This window comes from Pipistrellus hanaki, assembly GCF_964339955.1.
Source record: "Pipistrellus hanaki genome assembly, chromosome: 2".
NCBI classification, from domain to species: Eukaryota; Metazoa; Chordata; class Mammalia; order Chiroptera; family Vespertilionidae; genus Pipistrellus; species Pipistrellus hanaki.
The window spans coordinates 185,995,107-186,013,654 of NC_140504.1; the positions used below are offsets into that span (position 1 = coordinate 185,995,107).

Here is an 18,548-nt window from a genome sequence, read left to right on the forward strand (position 1 = left end):
TAGTTTTTAAAAACAAGAAAATGTTTATATTTCACTTAATATTTGACACAGAAGAGCCCACATTTAAATAAACACATAATATCTTAAGAGCACTTTAATTGCATTTTGGATCTTGGTTATGACAAATGCTCATATAAGATGTATTCACAATTTCTCTTCTAATTTTCTATTTTTTCAATTATGCCATGATAAAACTTAACAAAACTTACATGGAATACCTTTCCTTAACATTTGATAAGTTATTCAAATGCATACCACAATAGATTTTTGTTGTTATTGTTTAAATAGTGATTTCTCATGATTTTAGTATCACACAAATGTAAGCTGAGACTACACTCAGAAATAAGTTTAGAAAATGTCATTACAAAAGATTGGGAGTGAGTATTAAAAATAAAAAACAGAATGGAACAAACCCATGCAGGGCTGTTGTACAGGAGCAATAAATCAGATGTTTTCACTGCCACAAGTCTTCAGTGCGGCCAAACTTAAAAACCAGTCCCCTGTGAATAAAGCGAGAAGTATTACATGACTAGTTAAGTTTGGGAAAAGCAAAGGTTTGTGAGACTTAGAATCATGGGAAACTAGCACCAATCATGGGAATAATTGATGAGCTGTATGAAAAAACCATGCTCTCTATCAAATAAGAAACTGATCACTCTTAAGGCAGTAAATTCTTCCACTGGGCTCAGCTGTGCTATTTATCAGCAGCGTCCCACATCCTTAACTATGAGTACTGGGGACATGTCACTCTTAAATAGTTAATCAAGGCTTAATATGTAACCATTATATGCCTGACTTTCATCAATTCATTCAACAAGCCTTATTTATTTATTTATTTATTTATTTATTTATTTATTTATTTATTTTTATTGATTTCAGAGAGGAAGGGAGAGGAAGAAACATCAATGATGAGAGAGAATCATTGATCAGCTGCCTCCTGCACGCCCCCTACTGGGGATCGAGCCCACAACTTGAGCACGTGCCCTTGACAGGAATTGAACCTGGGATCCTTCTGCCAACACTCTATCCACTGAACCAAACTGGCTAGGGCTCAAGAAACCTTTTTTGAGTATCAAGGCACTAGGTACTAGATGCTAGGGCTATAAAGATAAATAAGATATAGTCCTTGCTCTCAAGTTGTTCCTTTTTTTTTTTTTAAATCCTCACCAGAGGATTTCTTAGAGGGAGCGGAAAGGAAGAAGGGGGTGGGGAGAGAAACATCAATGTGAGAAAGACACATTGATTGGTTGCCTCCCACACATGCCCAACCAGAGCAGGGGATCAAACCTACAACCCAGGTATGTATCCTTGACTGGAAATTGAACCACTGACCCTTCAGTGCACGGGTCTATGCTCTAATCACATAGCAACAGCAGCCAGGGCAAGCTGCTCACATTCTAGATGATCCAATGTGGTAAGTATTGGGGAGGAGGGAAAAGGTATATATAGCAAATGTTAAGGGAGCACAGAAACAGAGAATTTATTCTGTCTGAATGTGTTAGAAAAGGATTTACAGCCCTGACCAGTATGGCTCAGTTGGTTGGAAGGTTGACCTGTGCACCAAAAGGTTGCTGGTTCAATTCCTGGTCAGGGCACAGGCCCAAGTTTCAGACCTCATCCCTAGTAGAGGGTGTGAAGGAGGCAGCTGGTCAACATATCGCTCTCACATCGCCATTTCGCTTTCTCCCTCTCTCTCTAAAAATCATTTAAAAAAATATATATATATATATTTTATTGATTTTTTTTTTTTTTTCAGAGATGAAGAGAGAGGAGGGATAGAGAGTTAGAATCATCGATGAGAGAGAATCATCAATCAGCTGCCTCTTGCACACCCCCTACTGGGGATGTGCCCACAACCAAGGTACATGCCCTTGACCCCAATGGAACCTGGGACCTTTCAGTCCGCAGGCTCTGAAGCTCTATCCACTGAGCCAAACCAGTTTCGGCTAAAAATCATTTTTTTTAAAAAAGAATAATAAAAAAGCATTCTGATTCTTGTTTAACAGGTCTCTCTTTAATTTATTTCTCTATTCTTTAAAAATTTTATTTTTATTTATTGATTTGAGAGAAATGGGGGAGGGAGAAGGAAAAAGAGAAACACTGATTTGTTGTTCCACTTATTTATGCATTCATTGGCTAATTCTTGTATGTGCCCTGAACAGGGATCAAACTCGCAACCTTGGCTTATCAAGATGATGCTCTGACCAACTGAACTACCTGGCCAGGGTGGTGGTAGCAATTTTAAAAATCAATGTATATTCCAAAGGTTGGCAGCAAACTAACCCATGTATTTAAAATATCTTTCTTGGCCTTGACTGGTTTGGCTCAGTGGATAGAGTGTCGGCCTGAGGACCGAAAGGTGCCAGGTTCGATTGTGGTCAAGGGCATGTACCTTGATTGTGAGTGCATCCCAGGTGGGAGATGTGTAGGAAGCAGCTGATTGATGTTTCTAACTCTCTTTCCCTCTCCCTTCCTCTCTGTAAAAAAAAAAAAAAAAAAATCAATAAAACATAAAAAAAAAAAATACACACACACACACACACACACACACGTATTTCTTGCCCTGGCCTGTGAGGCTCAATTGTTGGGCACCATCACTTGCACCAAGAGGTTGCTGATTCAATTCTTGATCGAGGGCACATGCTCAGGTTGCAGGCATGGTCTCCGATGGGGGTGTGCAGAAGGCAGTAGAAAGAGCATCGATGTTTCTGTCTTTCTCTCCCTCTCTTTTTTTTTTAAATGTATTTTATTGATTTTTTTACAGAGAAGAAAGGAGAAGGATAGAGAGTTAGAAACATCGATGAGAGAGAAACCGATCAGCTGTCTCCTGCACACCTCCCATTGGGGATGTGCGCACAATACAGGTACATGCCCCTGACCGGAATCGAACCCAAGACCTTTCAGTCCGCAGGCTGACGCTCTATCACACTGAGCCAAACCAGTTTCAGCTCTCTCCCTCTCTTTACCTCTCTCTCTAAAAGTTAATAAATTATTCTTAAAAAAAAAATCTCATTCTTTATATTTTATGATAATAACATAGAGGGGCACTAAACAGGGGTGAATAAAACAACTAAATATATAAATGGCATAAAAGAAACTATTATAAAGAAAGCATTAAAAAGAAAAGATGAAAAAAAGCAAAACTTACCCAAAAAAGATGAAGGCATTTTGAAAAAATACAGCAATTCCAGGGTACACTACGGCTTTTTCTGTAAAAATAATAATAATAATAATAATAATATACTAACGATAATGTAAAATATTAATAATAATTATAACATTTAGAGATTTATAATCTCAAAATATTTTAGTTTCTGATAATCTGATGCGTATCAATTTTACTAATACAATTGATTTTGCTGGTAACTATGGTTGGTTTGAGTATTAAATGACATAATATAATACATGACAGAGTCTAGTATTGGTTTAGTAGTTGACAGATCCCTCCCTTCATTCAACAAATACTGAGTACATACTATGTTTGACACTGTTTAATGTGCTGAGGAACACCCAGCTGGTGTAGCTCAGTGGTTGAGTGTTGACCCAGGAACTAAGAGGTCACCAGTTTGATTCCTGATCAGGGCATATGCCTGGGTTGTGGGCTCAATCCCCTGTAGGGGGCATTCAGGAAGCAGCCAATCGATGATTCTCTTTCATCACTGATGTTACTATTTCTCTCTCCCTCTTCTTTCTTCTCTGAAATCAATAAAAATATATTTTTAAAAGATTCTTTGAGATAAACACATTCCTATAAAAAGGAACTCTGTATTAATAGTTATATCTGGGAAAGAAGAATTAACAGTAATTTTATATTCTTCTCTGAGCTCTTTTATAGTTCAGTTTTCTATAATGAACAAGTATTATGCAATTCAAATAAAAAAAGTAATTTTTTGTCTTTCTAATATGATGGTGACAAAGATTTTGTAGCAGCAAGAGAACTACTTACCATATTACGTTACACGCAAAAGCAGGCTTCAAGAGTTTATTTATGCTATAATTATAACTACACAAAAAACAGAAAAGACCAAAGAAAATGTACCAAAATATTTAACAGCAGTAAGATTATTATAGTTCCTTTTTCTGTTTTTTCTTTTTTTATATTTTTGGCAACATGATTTTAATAAAAAACATATAAGCAAAAGAAAGATATAAATATTTTAAAATGCCTATCATTGTTATCTGTATGATTTAAAAGATTTTAATAAAAATTCAGGAAACTCATGATTTTAGTTCAAGAACCACATTTTGTTCAAAGAAGTAAAGGGTTAGATTATATCTCTGCTAGTCCAGTTTCTACAAATCAGTAATGCTGTATTTTCACTATGATAAAGAGTCAATTTTATGTGGAAACATTAAAAGGTTTTTCATATTTTTCTGATATCCCTCAGGCAAAATTTCAGCCAAGGATCTAAGAGCAGGCCTTTATCTGAACTTGCCTTATACTGGCCTCATGTAACAGATGCACGTGAAATGTCAATTTACTTTTCTATCTAAAAGAAAATGATGTCATTATCAGAAATTTATTATATCAATAAATTCTAATTTTAGAATATTAGAGCTTTGCATGGATATTATTCAGCAAATAAAATCTGCCGAGTAGCTGGAGAACATATATATTCTGCTTTTGAGTTTCTGGAAACTAAAGAATAGCAAGGCTTGGAGCTATGTCCCATTCCCTCCAGGATATTAAAAATATACCAAACAAAACAAAATACTGCCAGGAAGAGGGGAGTTCCCAAGCATAAATGTATTGCTAGTAGGTGGCCTAGCTATACGAAAAAAGCTAATGAAAAAAATAACCAATTGTAATGCTCAACTTCAGTATTCCATTGAAGTAAAATATAAGCTGCTCTCTTACCTTTAGCAACATAGCCACCAAAGAGAATCCACATAGATGCAATCAGAGAGCCAAAGGCCAACATGAAACCAATGAACAGCCAAATACGAGCACCTTAAAAGAAATAACATTTTACCAGAATTGTTTTTCAGATGGTAGCAGTCACTTCCATTAACTTTAAAAAAATTTAAAAAATAAAAACTACTTACCATATTACGTTAACAAAAAAAATGTGTAGTTATCATTAAAATCTAAAATAAAAATACCAGATGTGTTGAGTATCTTTCAATAGTGAAAACATTGGCCTTTTTCTTGTTGGCTTGTCTGTGTATTTTAAGTGCCTATATTTACTTTCCCTAAATATCTACACTAAAAAAAACTGTCCTCAACTGTCCAATAAAAGTCTTACAAAATATGTTTCACCATATATAGAGACTCATTTTTCATAATTTTTAGAAATAGTGCTGCAAAATTTAAAGTCCTCCAAGAGAACTTTCAAACAAAAACATAGGTATACTTTCAAAAGATTCATATTCAGCCGAGACCGGTTTGGCTCAGTGGATAGAACGTCGGTCTGCGGACTGAAAGGTCCCAGGTTCAAATCTGGTCAAGGGCATGTACCTTGGTTGCAGGCACATCCCCAGTAGGGGTGGTGCAAGAGGCAGCTGATTGATGATTCTCTCTCATCGATGTTTCTAACTCTCTATCCCTCTCTCTTCCTCTCTGTAAAAAATCAATAAAATATATTTAAAAAAAAAAAGATTAATATTCAGTGATATTTGAATCTAAACACTGTTATATTTCACTTTCCAGGGAGTTTGACAGCAAAATAAATACATATTTATTGTGGCTTGCACTTAGAAAAGCTGCATTAAAATTATGTTAATTGAGGAAGAGTTAAATCATATTTAAATAATATTTATGAAGATCTGCTATAAAATCATTATAATGCCTAAATTGAACTCTGAGCTGAGTTTATTTAATTAGGATGGCAAATAGAATGCTATATATAAAGATTTATTTCATATACAAACACTAGAGGCCTGGTGCATGAAATTCACCAGACCAGCCTACACCCTCTCCATTCTGGGACCACTCGAGGGATGTCTGACTGCCCTCTCACAATCCAGGACTGCTGGCTCCCAACTGCTTGCCTGCCTGCCTTCCTGATTGCCCTTAACCTCTTCTGCCTGCAGCTTGATCACCCCATAACCACTCCCTTGACAGCCTGATTGATGCCTAACTGCTCCCCTGCCAGCCTGTATACCCCTAACTGCCCTCCCCTTCAGGCCTGGTCCCCCACAACTGCCCTCCCCTGCAGGCCTGGTCCCCCACAACTGCTCTCCCCTGCAGGCCTGGGTATCCCCCAACTGCCCTTCCCTGCAGGCCAGGTCACCTCCAACTTCCCTCCTCTGCTAGCCTGGTCACCCCTAACTGCCCTCCCCTGCAGGCTTGATCGCCCCCAACTGCCTCCCTTGCAGGCCTGGTCCCTCCCAACAGCCCTCCCCTGCTGGCCATCTTGTAGCAGCCATCTTGTGTCCATATGGGGGCAGTCATCTTTAACCACATGAGGTAGCCATTTGTGTTTGGAGTGATGGTCAATTTGCATATTACTATTTTATTAGATAGAATAAAATAATAGTTACAAAATAAATAAGCTGTTACTCATAGATGTGATATTAAAATACACACACACACACACAATTGTCTTTGACCCTTACAAAGCTATGCTAGCTAAAAAATGTTATTTAAAGATGTGATGATGGCCATATTCTTCTAGTCTTAGTTCTAGCTATTATTGTCTTACTAGAGACCTAGTGCATGAAATTTATGCATGGGTCGGGTCCTTAGGCCTGGCCGGAGATTAGGGCCAATCAGGGCCAATCAGGGCCTTTTGGCTGCTGGCTGGGACCTTCCTTCTGGCTGCCAGCTGGGACCTCCCTTCATTCTACACCACCTCCTGGTGGTCAGTGCATATCATAGAGACCAGACAAACTCCCGAGGTGACACTTTGCATATTAGCCTTTTTGTGTGTGTGTGTGTCTGTATCTCTTCTACTTATGTTCATCTGTGAAGACAGCGAACAAACCAAGAGAGATCATAGCTGACTAGTGATTTCTCATAGCCTATCTAATAAAGAGGGAATATGTTGATTGACTGTCACACCCTCACAACTATGGCTGTGTCTACAACCAATAGGAGGGAATATGCTAATTGACTATCACATCCTCAAAGATGGCAATGCCCACAGCCACAAGATGGCAGCACTCAGTCCCCTCACCCCTTCCAGGGCAGCATGCATGTGGCATGGTCAGGCCCGCCCCTAGGTGGGTCCGGCAGCTCTGTGCACCTGCCTCTGGAGTCCCCCAGTCTCCTCAGCCCCCCAGCTGCCCAGGGCCAGCCCAAGGCACAGGCAAGCCTCAGATGGCGGCTGCCCAAGGTTCAGGTAACCAGGGCTGGTCGAGGCTTGCACTGGCGGCAGTGGCAGCAGCAGAGGTGTGATGGGGCATTGCCTTCCCGATTGCTGGGTCACCTCCTGCCTCTGAGGGCTCCCAGACTGTGAGAGGGGAAAGGCCGGGCTGAGGGATGCCCCTCTCCAGTACATGAATTTTCATGCACCGAGCCTCTAGTTTCATTATAAAAACAAACAAAAAAACTTGCAATTTGCCTATATCCATCCATGTTTTTTTCTATATGGATGTAATACTTTCAGTTTACCATTTACATTGCTTAATAAAAATTTGTCTCCTCAATTCTTTGAGCAAACTGGACTCTAGGAAACTGTGCCACACATGTCCTGTATGCTGTCTACCTCAGGTGCATGGCAATGGAGTCCAGGGACATGATTTTCTCAGCTGAGGAGGAAGGGCTTGGATGAACCAACACACTAAAATTCTATTATTATATTCAGTATGCAAGATAAAAAGAAGTTCTGGAGGTTGGTTGCACAATGTGAATGTACTTAACACTACTGAACTACATTTAGAAATGGCTAAGATGGCAAATTTTACGTTGTGTATTTTAAAACAGACACTAAAACCTATGATTCTAAACTATTTCAAAATGCTAATTCAATAAAATAAGGTTGTTACAAAAGGGAATGAAATTTATATAGAACAGCTGAAAGTAAGGCGAGTTCTAGTTTTCATATATATTCATTATATACAGTTCTTTACTGTAAACACTTATGTCTACATTCTTGCACAGGGTTCCATATTCAAAACTGCATCTTCTGTACTTTAAAGCCACTCTAACCAAATGCAATTTTTACCTTATGCCTTGGAACCTGCAACTTCTGCTCTCGATACACCTCCATTCTATTCCTAATCTGAAGGAGTTAGATAAGTGGCCTTCCCATATATATTCTCATTTTAAGGATGCATAGTAAGACATTATTTGTACCTATTTACCTGTTTGACCCAGGCAACCTTCGCTGTAACTATCTCCTCGGACTTGTCCATTCGATACTGCATTAATCCTGTATAAATAAAACCAAGAATTCAGGGTTCCTGATGCCATGACATCAAATTATCAGATACAATAAGCCAGAGTTCCTCAAATTTAATCTTAGGCCTCAGAAGTCTCAAGTAATAGATTCATATGACCTTAAGCAAGTCCCTTTGTCCAGATATGCTCTAAAGCAGTAGTTACAGTTGCAAGACTAGCAGAATCAGCCACCACCTGGAAACACATTAGAAAGAAAATTCCTGGCCCTATCCAAACTTGAGCAGAAACTCTGGGTCTGCAGCTGAGCAATATGAGTTTTAACAGGTCCTTTAGATGATTCTGAAGCCTTTTAAAATGTGAGTGAAATTCTCAAAATAGTCAATTATACCTCAATTTTTAAAAATTCTCAAAGTTTTATCTTGCTAAGACTAGAATAATCTTTAGCTTGGTCCTATCTAGTTTTCTATTTGTACATATTAGATATACTCAACACAAAGAGAATCAAGTGGTAAATCTTTTTTTCACTTCCTGATAGATCTTTGAAACATAAAAAAGTCTCTTGCTGACTTTCATAGAGTACCACTGTAGAATGAGATAGCCTTGCCTTCTTTAGAACCCTTAAAAATGTTTAAATGTCATGGGAAAACGTTCACAATATACCAAGTTAAAAAGTTAAACATTATATACATGTAACACACACACATATACCAATACAAGTGTCATGAAGGCAGGGGCTTGTTCCCCATTTTTATTTTCAGTATCTATCACTGGGATTGACACATAGTAGGTGTTCAATAAGTGTACTGAATATTTGAACCCTAATTTTTTTTCAATAATATAGTCTAAATTTATTCATTCAAATCTAAACTTTGTTTTTGTTTGTTTTTGTTAATCCTCACTTGAGGATACTTTTCCATCAATTTTTAGAGAGAGTGGGAGAGACAGAGAAAAAAATCAATGTGAGGGAGACATTGATTGGTTGTCTCCCATCCCACACATGCCCTGACCAGGACTGGGGATCAAACCTGCAACCGAGGTATGTGCCCTTCATAGGAATTGAACCAGGAACCCTTCAGTCCTTGGGCTGATGCTCTAACCACTGAGGACTCAAATCTGTTTTAGAATGATCAAAATGCTCCTAATAACCGAAACCTGTTTGGCTCAGTGGATAGAATGTTGGTCTGCAGACTGAAAGGTCCCAGGTTCGATTCCAGTCAAGGGCATGTACGTTGGTTGCGAGCACATCCCCAGTAGGGGGTGTGCAGGAGGCAGCTCACTGATGTTTCTAACTCTCTATCCCACTCTCTTCCTCTCTGTAAAAAATCAATAAAATATATAAATTTTTTAAATGTTCATAATTATTTTTAAAAATATTTTTATTGATTTCAGAGAGGGAGAGAGACAGAAACTTCAATGAGAGAGAATCATTGATCGGCTGCCTCCTGCACACACCCTCTCCACCACTGGGGATCGAGCCCACAACCCAGGCATGGGTCCCTGACCAGAATTGAACCTGGGACCCCTCAGTCTACAGGCCAATCCTCTATCCACTGACCCAAACCAACTAGGGCTATTTTCAATGACATTAACTAAATTACCTAGTACATAAAATAGATATATTTTATTTTTACTTTTTAATAAGTTATTATTGATTTCAGAGAGGAAGGGAAAAGAGGGTAAGAGAGAATCATGAACAGCTGCCTCCTGCATGCCCCCTACTGAGGATCATCCCACAAGCCAGGCATGTGCCCTGACAGTAAATCAAACCTGTGACTTCCTGGTTCACACGTTGACACTCAAACATTGAGCCACACAGGCCAGGCAAAATATATATATTTTAAAACAAGCTTCATATTTTTTAATTATTTTTTTTAAATATATTTTATTGATTTTTCACAGAGAGGAAGAGAGAGGGATAGAGAGCTAGAAACATCGATGAGAGAGAAACATCAATCAGCTGCCTCTTGCACACACCCTATGGGGATGTGCCCGCAACCAAGGTACATGCCCTTGGCCGGAATTGAACCCGGGACCCTTCAGTCCGCAGGCTGACGCTCTATCCACTGAGCCAAACCGGTTTCGGCAAGCTTCATACCGGTATTTTTAAAAATCCAGATGTTCCTGCGTTAGTGGTTCTTAGCTCTTGTTTTTCCTTGCTGAGTCATTTGAATAAAATTCACAATTTTCTATTAAATAGCTATGACCCTGCCTTGTCAGTCTTAACTTACAGAAAAGTACAATTCAAATTTTTGCCCCTGAACATTTGAAAGTTGTTAACATGATGCCCCCACAATCCCAGGAACTGTACTTCCTACAAACAAGGCATACAATTATATGTATTTCCCACAAACAAGGCAGTTGATTCGAAGGAATCACAATACGATCATCAAAAGCAGGAAATGAGCAAGGATTAATTACCATTTAATCTTCACACCTCATTCAAGTTTCCCAACTGTCCCAATAATGCTGTTTTCCCTTCCCTCCCCAGTAATGCTCTTAATAGCAAAAGTATCCTGTCCAGAATCATGAGGTACACTTTGTTCTAGTGTTTCTCTAGTTTCCTCAGTCTTCTTTAGCTTTTATTACCTGAACCCTTCACTCCAATCTTACTGATCTCCATGCCAGAGTCCTGGTACTTGTGCTGTCTGAAATGATCCTCTCTTATATGTTCCTCCCCATGATAAGTTCCTTCATTTCTACAAGTCTTTGCTCAAAAACCACCTTCTTAGTGAGGCATTGCTTTCTTGGTGTGAAATCTCTACACGCTCTGTTGACATTTCATATCTCCCTTCTCTGCTTTTTCTCACTAGTGCTAACCGTTATCTAACATGCTATGATTTAATTGATTTCTCTTTTGTTACTATCTGCCTCATTAACTAGAGTATAAATTCCAAAAAAGTCAAGGATTTTCCTGGCTTATTCACTACTGTATTTCCTGTTTCTACAGCAGAGTGAGTCTGGGACTATAAAAGCTTAATAAATATTTGTTAGATGAATAAACAAACCCTTATTCAAAGTACATGGTTTCTGACCTAAAAGTAATGTTATAAACATTGATAGAATAGAAATAGGACAGCTGAGAGAAGCTGGGAGATAGAAGTGGAAGAGGAGAGGTAAAAGGAAGAATGGAAAAGAGCGTTGTGGCTTTTCTTTTTAAGTCTTCTATTATGACTTTTAAACAATGCCCAACCTGTTAACTCCACAACATTTCAAAAATTTAAATCTACTCAACTATGTGTAAACAGTTTTACTTTGTGATAACCTATGTAATAGTGTCACTGACAATGACGCTTACATTAGGAAGGCGATGGTGGCTATAACACCACAGGCATGGTATGAATGGTTGAACTCTTCCATGGAGGGGTAAATGACAGCTGCATCTATGATAATCCACCAGCCTGTAAAAAACTAAAACAAACAAAAAAGGTGATGTCAAGGAGAAATTTCAGATATTAACTAAATATATTACTGGCTCAAAAGAAAGCAAGATTTTTTTTTTTAATTTTTTTTTATTTTTTATTTTTATTTTGCACAGAGAGGAAGGGAGAGAGATAGAGAGTTAGAAACATCGATGAGAGAGAGTCATCGATCAGCTGCCTCTTGCACACCCCCTACTGGGAATATGCCCACAACCAAGGTAGTACATGCCCTTGACCGGAATCGAACCTGGGACCCTTCAGTCCCCAAGCCGACGCTTTATCCATTGAGCCAAACCGGTCTCGGCAGAAAGCAAGACATTAAAGGGAAGGAATCCCTTCAATGAATTTCTAATTTTTCTTTAATGTCCCAGCAATTTCTTACATGTAATTGGCACATTTACATATGGTATAATATAGGATTAAATATTAAACACCCTTAAATCTGACAACAATGAATATCTATTAACATGAACTTCTTTTCTATGTTTACTTTAGTCATTATTTATATTTTTATAATAAAGTCTATAATCTAGGTTTGGGAACTAGAAATCAGGTACAATTATCTCATGGCAGGAGAAAGAAATGATTCAGATTCCAACTGACAAATTTAATAGCCGGCTGCTGATATACTATAAGCCTCCAGAAAGATATATGTATTGAAAAATAAAACAAAGCTTCAAAGTAATATGGAGAATAATTATTGTTGATAGAATTTTAGCTATTCTCTTGACATTGTGAATAATGGCTGCAGTTTTGCATTTCCTTTTGATTACAGTACAGTCCACAGATGTTTCAGGTAGGATGCGAAAATCAATTTAACACCAAATGATAATTTATTTTACTTGAATCTGGTTCTGGATATTATCAAGGACAAATATATAATGAAAAACATTAATTTAAAACAGCATACAGAATTTAAAATAAAAACAAACACACCAAAACAGTGAAGACCCACATTACCAGTGACACTTACCAGAACGCCAGCGGCAATGGAGGCAATGGTATTGCGTTTTTCTCCCCAATCAATGCACTCTGAGCATCTCAGGCCTTCCAGAAACCCAGACATTTTTTCAGGTCACTTAAAAAAAACAAAGAAAAACAGTTAAATAAAGCACTTCTTTTTACTTGCTTCACACCTGACTTATGTTCTTAGAAAATAATTAATAGCTCAGGAATAACTTAATGAAAGTAAAGTTACAAATACAGTTGATCCTCGAACACAAGAGGGTTTAGGGGAGCCCAACACTCATACAGTGGGAAATCTAAGTCCTCAAAAACTTAACTATAGCCCCTCAGTAACCAGTGGGGAGGTGGGGGGCGGGGGGGGTGGAATTGCGAGGAGCGAGATTGGTTCCAGGATCTCCAAAGATATCAAAACCAAGGATGGCCAGGCCGGCATGGCTTAGTAGATAGAGCGTCAGCCTGTGGACTGAAGGGTCCCAGGTTCGATTCTGGTCAAGGGCACATGCCTGGGTTGTGGGCTCAATCCCCAGAGTGGGGTGTGCAGGAGGCAATCAATCAATGATTCTCTCACATCATTTATGTTTTTTTTTTCTCTCTCCCCCCCCCCACCCCTTCCTCTCTGAAATCAATAAAAATAATTTTTAAAAATATCCAAGGATGCTCAAGTCCCTTACATAAAACTAGAGGCCTGGTGCACAAAATTCAAACACTAGGAGGTGGGTGTGGGGGGGTATTCCTCAGCCCAGATTGCGAGAGGGTGCAGGCCAGCCTGAGAGACCCCACTGGTGCACAATCAGGGCCAGGGAGGGATGTGGGAGGTTGGCCAGCCAGAGAGGGACCACGAGAGGGCTCCAGGGTATATATCTAGCCCGTCTCACTCAGTCCTGATCAGCCGGACCCCAGCAGTAAGCTAACCTATCAGAGCGTCTGCCCCCTGGTGGTCAGAGACTGGTCAACTGGTCAATTGTCTGCACTCTGCCTCCCCCCAACATGGTCAGTGCATATAATAAGGAGAGGTTGAGCAGCCTTAGCATATCATTAGCATATTATGCTTTGATTGGCTGACCAGACAACTGGAAACTTAGCATATTAGGCTTTCATTATATAGGATAGTGTAGACCAATGCATACAGTAGGTTCTCTGCATCTGTGGATTCCTGGGATGGGAAATCCCAGGATGCGGAGGGCTGTATATTTATTGGAAAAAAAATCCGCCTATAATCCACCTGTACAGTTCAAACCATGTTACGCAAGGTTCAATTGTAGTTTGGCTACATACACTTCTTCAGAACATTGTTTAACTTTTAATAAACTTCCACATTATAACTTTGGAAAACAAAATTTGGATTCATTTATTTTCCCTTTTTTCCTATTTAGTATTTTTCTTAATTTAAAATATGGCATTTATAAAATAAATAAGTCCTGGGGAGGGATATAATATACAGTGAGTAATACTGTATTGTATTATTTGAAAGTTGCTAAGAGTGTAGATTTCTCATCACAAGAGAAATGTTGTAACTATATGGTGATGGATGTTATTAGTCTTATTGTGGTGAACATTTTGAAATATAAAGCATATCCAACCATTATACTGTATACCATAACTAAAGTTATTATATATTTCAATTATATCTCAATAAAAAAATAAGAGATCATTTTGGTATATTTAAGCAATCTGAACAAAGGTAAATAGCCAAGTATTTAAAATTGTTATAATAATTATTAATTTTAATTCTAAGCTATGTTATTATATTATTTTGATATTTATAGTCCAGGAGCACTAACATAGTGGAGACACAAATGATCAACTTTTGCTGAATTAAAGCATGCAGACGAAAAAGATTTCTCTTATGAATTTATACACTTTATTGAAAATGTGTTTCTTCAGATTAAGAAATTAAAACACTGCACTGCAGGTCTACTCATACCACCTCATTATTTTTTCTTTCTCCAAGCCTGGCTTTTGGTGTCATTTCTACAAAAAGAACACCCATTTCATTTTGATATCTCTCTCTCTGATTCTAACAGCTATTTTCCAGCCAAAAGAAAATACAACATTGAAATTAATATTCAGATGTAAAAATGCACTACTAAATTACCATAGTTGACCAAGTTACATAAAACATTCTTCCTAGCTGAGCTGTACAGACATGGCCCTGAGACACAGCCATAGTATCTGTTTCGGGGCATGAAAAAGCCAGAATTACGTATAACTCGCTGATAATCCAGAGACACCCAAACCCCCACAGCCAACCTGAAGCCGTCCATTAAGCTATCTGCAGCAAGCACTCATGACGGTCTAAAAAACATGGTATCCTAATAAAGAGCATCGAATCCAACTGTGCCTTCCCTATTTAAAATTAAATATTAAAAACCGCGATATAACCAGGGCTGATTTGCCTTTAAAACAAGCTTAATTTTGAAAATGCACTCGCTTTAGCCTTCCCCGGGAGGAACCGCACGCCGGCGTGTGTTTACTTTCGGTTCTTCCCAGCGCCCCGCCTCCGGTCCCGGCTCCTGGGCTTTATGGCTGCACAGGCCGGCCCAGCTCCGCCCACAGGCGCGGTGTTCGGCGTGGGGTGTGGACGCGGAGGTCTGGGTGCCGGTCCGGCTCGCCGGGGGAGCCGGCCCGCCTCAGTTTCTCCAGCGGTGAGGCAGGGCGGCAAGGCGAGTGTCAGGGCTCCTGAGTCCCGGGGAGGCGCGGCCCGCAGCTGGCGGAGTCCGGGCGCGGGGCCCTTTCCGCCGCCGCCGCCGCCGGCCCAGCTCCGAAGGAGGCAGCCTGAGGTCCCGCCGGGCACAGCCCGCCTGCAGCTCCCAGAGTGGGAGACCGCGACTCAGCATCCGCCGGCTCAGAGTCCGGGTCCGAGCACCGTCCTGCCGCGGCGCGGCCGTCCTCCCCCGCTCCCTCCCGACACTTACGTCCAGCCCCGCCCGTGCAGTCGGTCCGGAGCCCGGTGTCGTGCCACTCGGGGCCGCCTCACGCTCCCGGTTTCAGGCAAAATAACAAAACCACCACAGGCCGCCGGATACCCGGATGGAGCAGTGCCACCCCCGGGTCTCGGACGCGCATGCGGAGACAGGGACAGGGGGCGGGGCGTCGGGGTGGGAGGAGAAAGGGGCGGGGCTAGTGTCTGAGCCACGCCCACGACGCCGATGTCTCTGCGCATGTTCGGCGCCGCCTGCGGTCAGGCGGGGCTCTGCCCCCGCGCTGTTCTCTCTCTTTTTTTTTAAATCAGAAAACTTTTTAAAAATATATTTAATTGACTTTTTACAGAAAGGAAGGGAAGGGATAGAGAGTTAGAAACATCCATCAGCTGCCTCCTGCACACCCCCTGACGGGGGATTTGCCCGCAACCAAGGTACATTCCCTTGACCCTTTAGTCCAGTCCGCAGGCCGGTCCCGTAGCCACTGAGCCAAACTGGCCAGGGGAAGTCGGAAGTAGTAATTAGGAAGCACCTCACAACTGCGGGTGCGAGAAGTAACTCTTTGTACTGAGGCTTGGAAAGGGAGGCACCTGTGGAGCCTTTGTATCCGTCTTGAGCGAGGCGGTAAATGTTCCAGGGCTGGGGCCGGCCCCCCAGTTATCTCAGGTGTAGGTGCCAACAGAAATGCCAGGCTCCCCGTGGTGCAAAAGATGGGGCCAGCCCTAGCCGGTTTGGTTCAGTGGATAGGAGCACATGCTGGGGTTGCAGGCTCGATCCCCCCAGTAGGGGGCGTGCAGGAAGCAGCCCATCGATGAGTCTCTCTCATCATCGATGTTTCAATCTCTCCCTCTCCCTTCCTCTCTGAAAAAATTAAGAATACATTAAAAACAAACAAACAAAAAAAGGTGGGTCCAAGTCCGTGGCTTCACAGGACAATTGTGAGTTTTTAAGTCTTGTTTATTTTCCGAGTCTGGCCACGCCCTCGCCGTAGCTCCGCCTCCAGGAGGAGCTATCACAGAATATGACATTTTGTGAATTTCCACGTCCCCTGTGGTTCAGGGTTCCGGTTCTGGAGAAGGGCCGCACACAAATGAAAAGAAACTAGAAGAAATTTAATTTTGGTGATATGGAGGGCCAGGCGGTAGTCCAACTCTAGTGGGAGAACTACCACTGCTCTGGTCTTTGCTATCCTTTTTATTGATGTATGAGATACACCCATATCCTTTAGGCAGGAAATTTCAATAATAGATAATCAGCAAGAATTTACATATGATTAACAATGTCTCAACTAAATAATGAGTGATTAGCTCCAACCATTCAGAGCAATTAAGATTGACCAGCCTTCCGATTACCTTTTCACATTTCTCTATTAGTGGCAATAATGGTTTCCGGCAGGCGGTAAGACCCTGGAATATACCTAAAGTGCAAGAGGAGGAGGGGCTCCAGGGACACGAATGGAAGAACAATAAAGTGGTGGTTTGGAGGCAGTCAAATCTGGGTTCGAATATCGGTTCCGCCACTTAATAATAGTGTGTCTTGCCAAGACCAGTTTGGCTCAATGGATAGAGCGTCGGCTTGGAGACTGAGAGGTCCCGGGTTCAATTCCGGTCAAGGGAATTGGTCCCGGGTTCAATTCCGGTCAATCCCGGGTTCAATACCTTGGTTGCGGGCATGTCCCCAGTGGGGGGTGTGCAGGAGGCAGCTGATCGATGACTCTCTCTCATCGATGTTTCTAACTATCTCTCTCCCTACCTCTCTGTACAAAATCAATAAAATATATTTTTAAAAAAAATAATAGTGTGTCTTGACCAAGTCACCTAATTCTAAACCTTGTGAACAGAAAGAAAAAAAAATTGAACTAAAAATGGCACACCTCTGTGTATTGTAGTATATACAAAACAAAATTCATCATTTTAACTATTTTAAGCGTATACTGCTGTGGTATTAAGTACATTTCCATTGTGCAGTCATTACCACCATCCATCTCCATGGGTACATGGATGAGAGTTATGTTGTTGTTGCTATCTTTTCTTTTTTCATTTAGATTTCCAGTAAAAATGAATCAATAGTGCAGGAAGTACAATAGTACCTCCCTCCACAGCTTTCCTACCACAGTATTAACATTTTACATTTTTGTGGTTCTTTTGTTTCAAATAGTGAACTAACATTGATACTTTATGTATTTATTTATTTTCTGTCACCATTTGTCCCCCTGATTGATACATTGTTATTAACTAAAGTCAATAGTTTACTCAGATTTGCTTAGTTTTTACTTGATGACCTTTTTTCTGTTCCAAAATCCCATCCAGAAGATCATGTTACATTGTTATGATGTCTCCTTACTTTTCTCTTGTACAACAAAAATGTGTGTGAGTGCATGTATTTTTTGTTGTTTGTTTGTTTGTTTTTAAGTGTTATGTGGGAGAAGGGAAGAACCTGGGTCTTCAGAATTTTTAGTGAAAATAATACTTTTTCATACCAGGATACTCCAGAGTAACAACCTACTTACAGCCATATTGAGTGAATAAATTGTGTTTATTATGATGACCAGCTGGCCTGGTTCAGTGGTTGAGTGTTGTTGACCTATGAGTCATGGTTGAGTTCCTGGTCAGGGCAGCTTGATTCCCAATAGGGGGCATGCAGGAGGCAGTAGGTCAAAGATTCTCTCTCATCATTGATGTTTCTCTCTTTCCCTCTCCCTTCCTCTCTGAAATCAATAAAAATATATTTTTAAAAAATCATGCTTATGATTTTCTTAAGCAATTGAGCTTACACTTTGATCATATATCTATAAAAAATTGTGCAAGAAAATCTCATGTTCATTTCCCATATTCTGTTTGGCAAATTGAGCAATAAGAAAGAAAAATAGCCGAAACCGGTTTGGCTCAGTGGATAGAGTCTGTGAACTGAAGGGTCCTGGGTTCGATTCCGGTCGGGGGCATGTACATTGGTTGTGGG

At 40.4% G+C, this 18,548-nt stretch overlaps 1 protein-coding gene across 1 annotated transcript; it reads right to left on the reverse strand.

The window, feature by feature from the left end:
* Positions 1–15,742, reverse strand: TMEM50A (transmembrane protein 50A). The gene is made up of 7 exons (XM_084875178.1): positions 15,585–15,742; positions 12,677–12,781; positions 11,580–11,692; positions 8,248–8,315; positions 4,859–4,951; positions 3,149–3,209; positions 1–500 (listed from the first exon to the last, which is right to left on the reverse strand). The coding sequence occupies exons 2-7, from the start codon at positions 12,767–12,769 to the stop codon at positions 455–457; spliced, it is 474 nt and encodes a 157-aa protein (XP_084731304.1). The 5' UTR covers positions 12,770–12,781; positions 15,585–15,742; the 3' UTR covers positions 1–454.
* Positions 15,743–18,548: the final 2,806 nt, after the last annotated feature.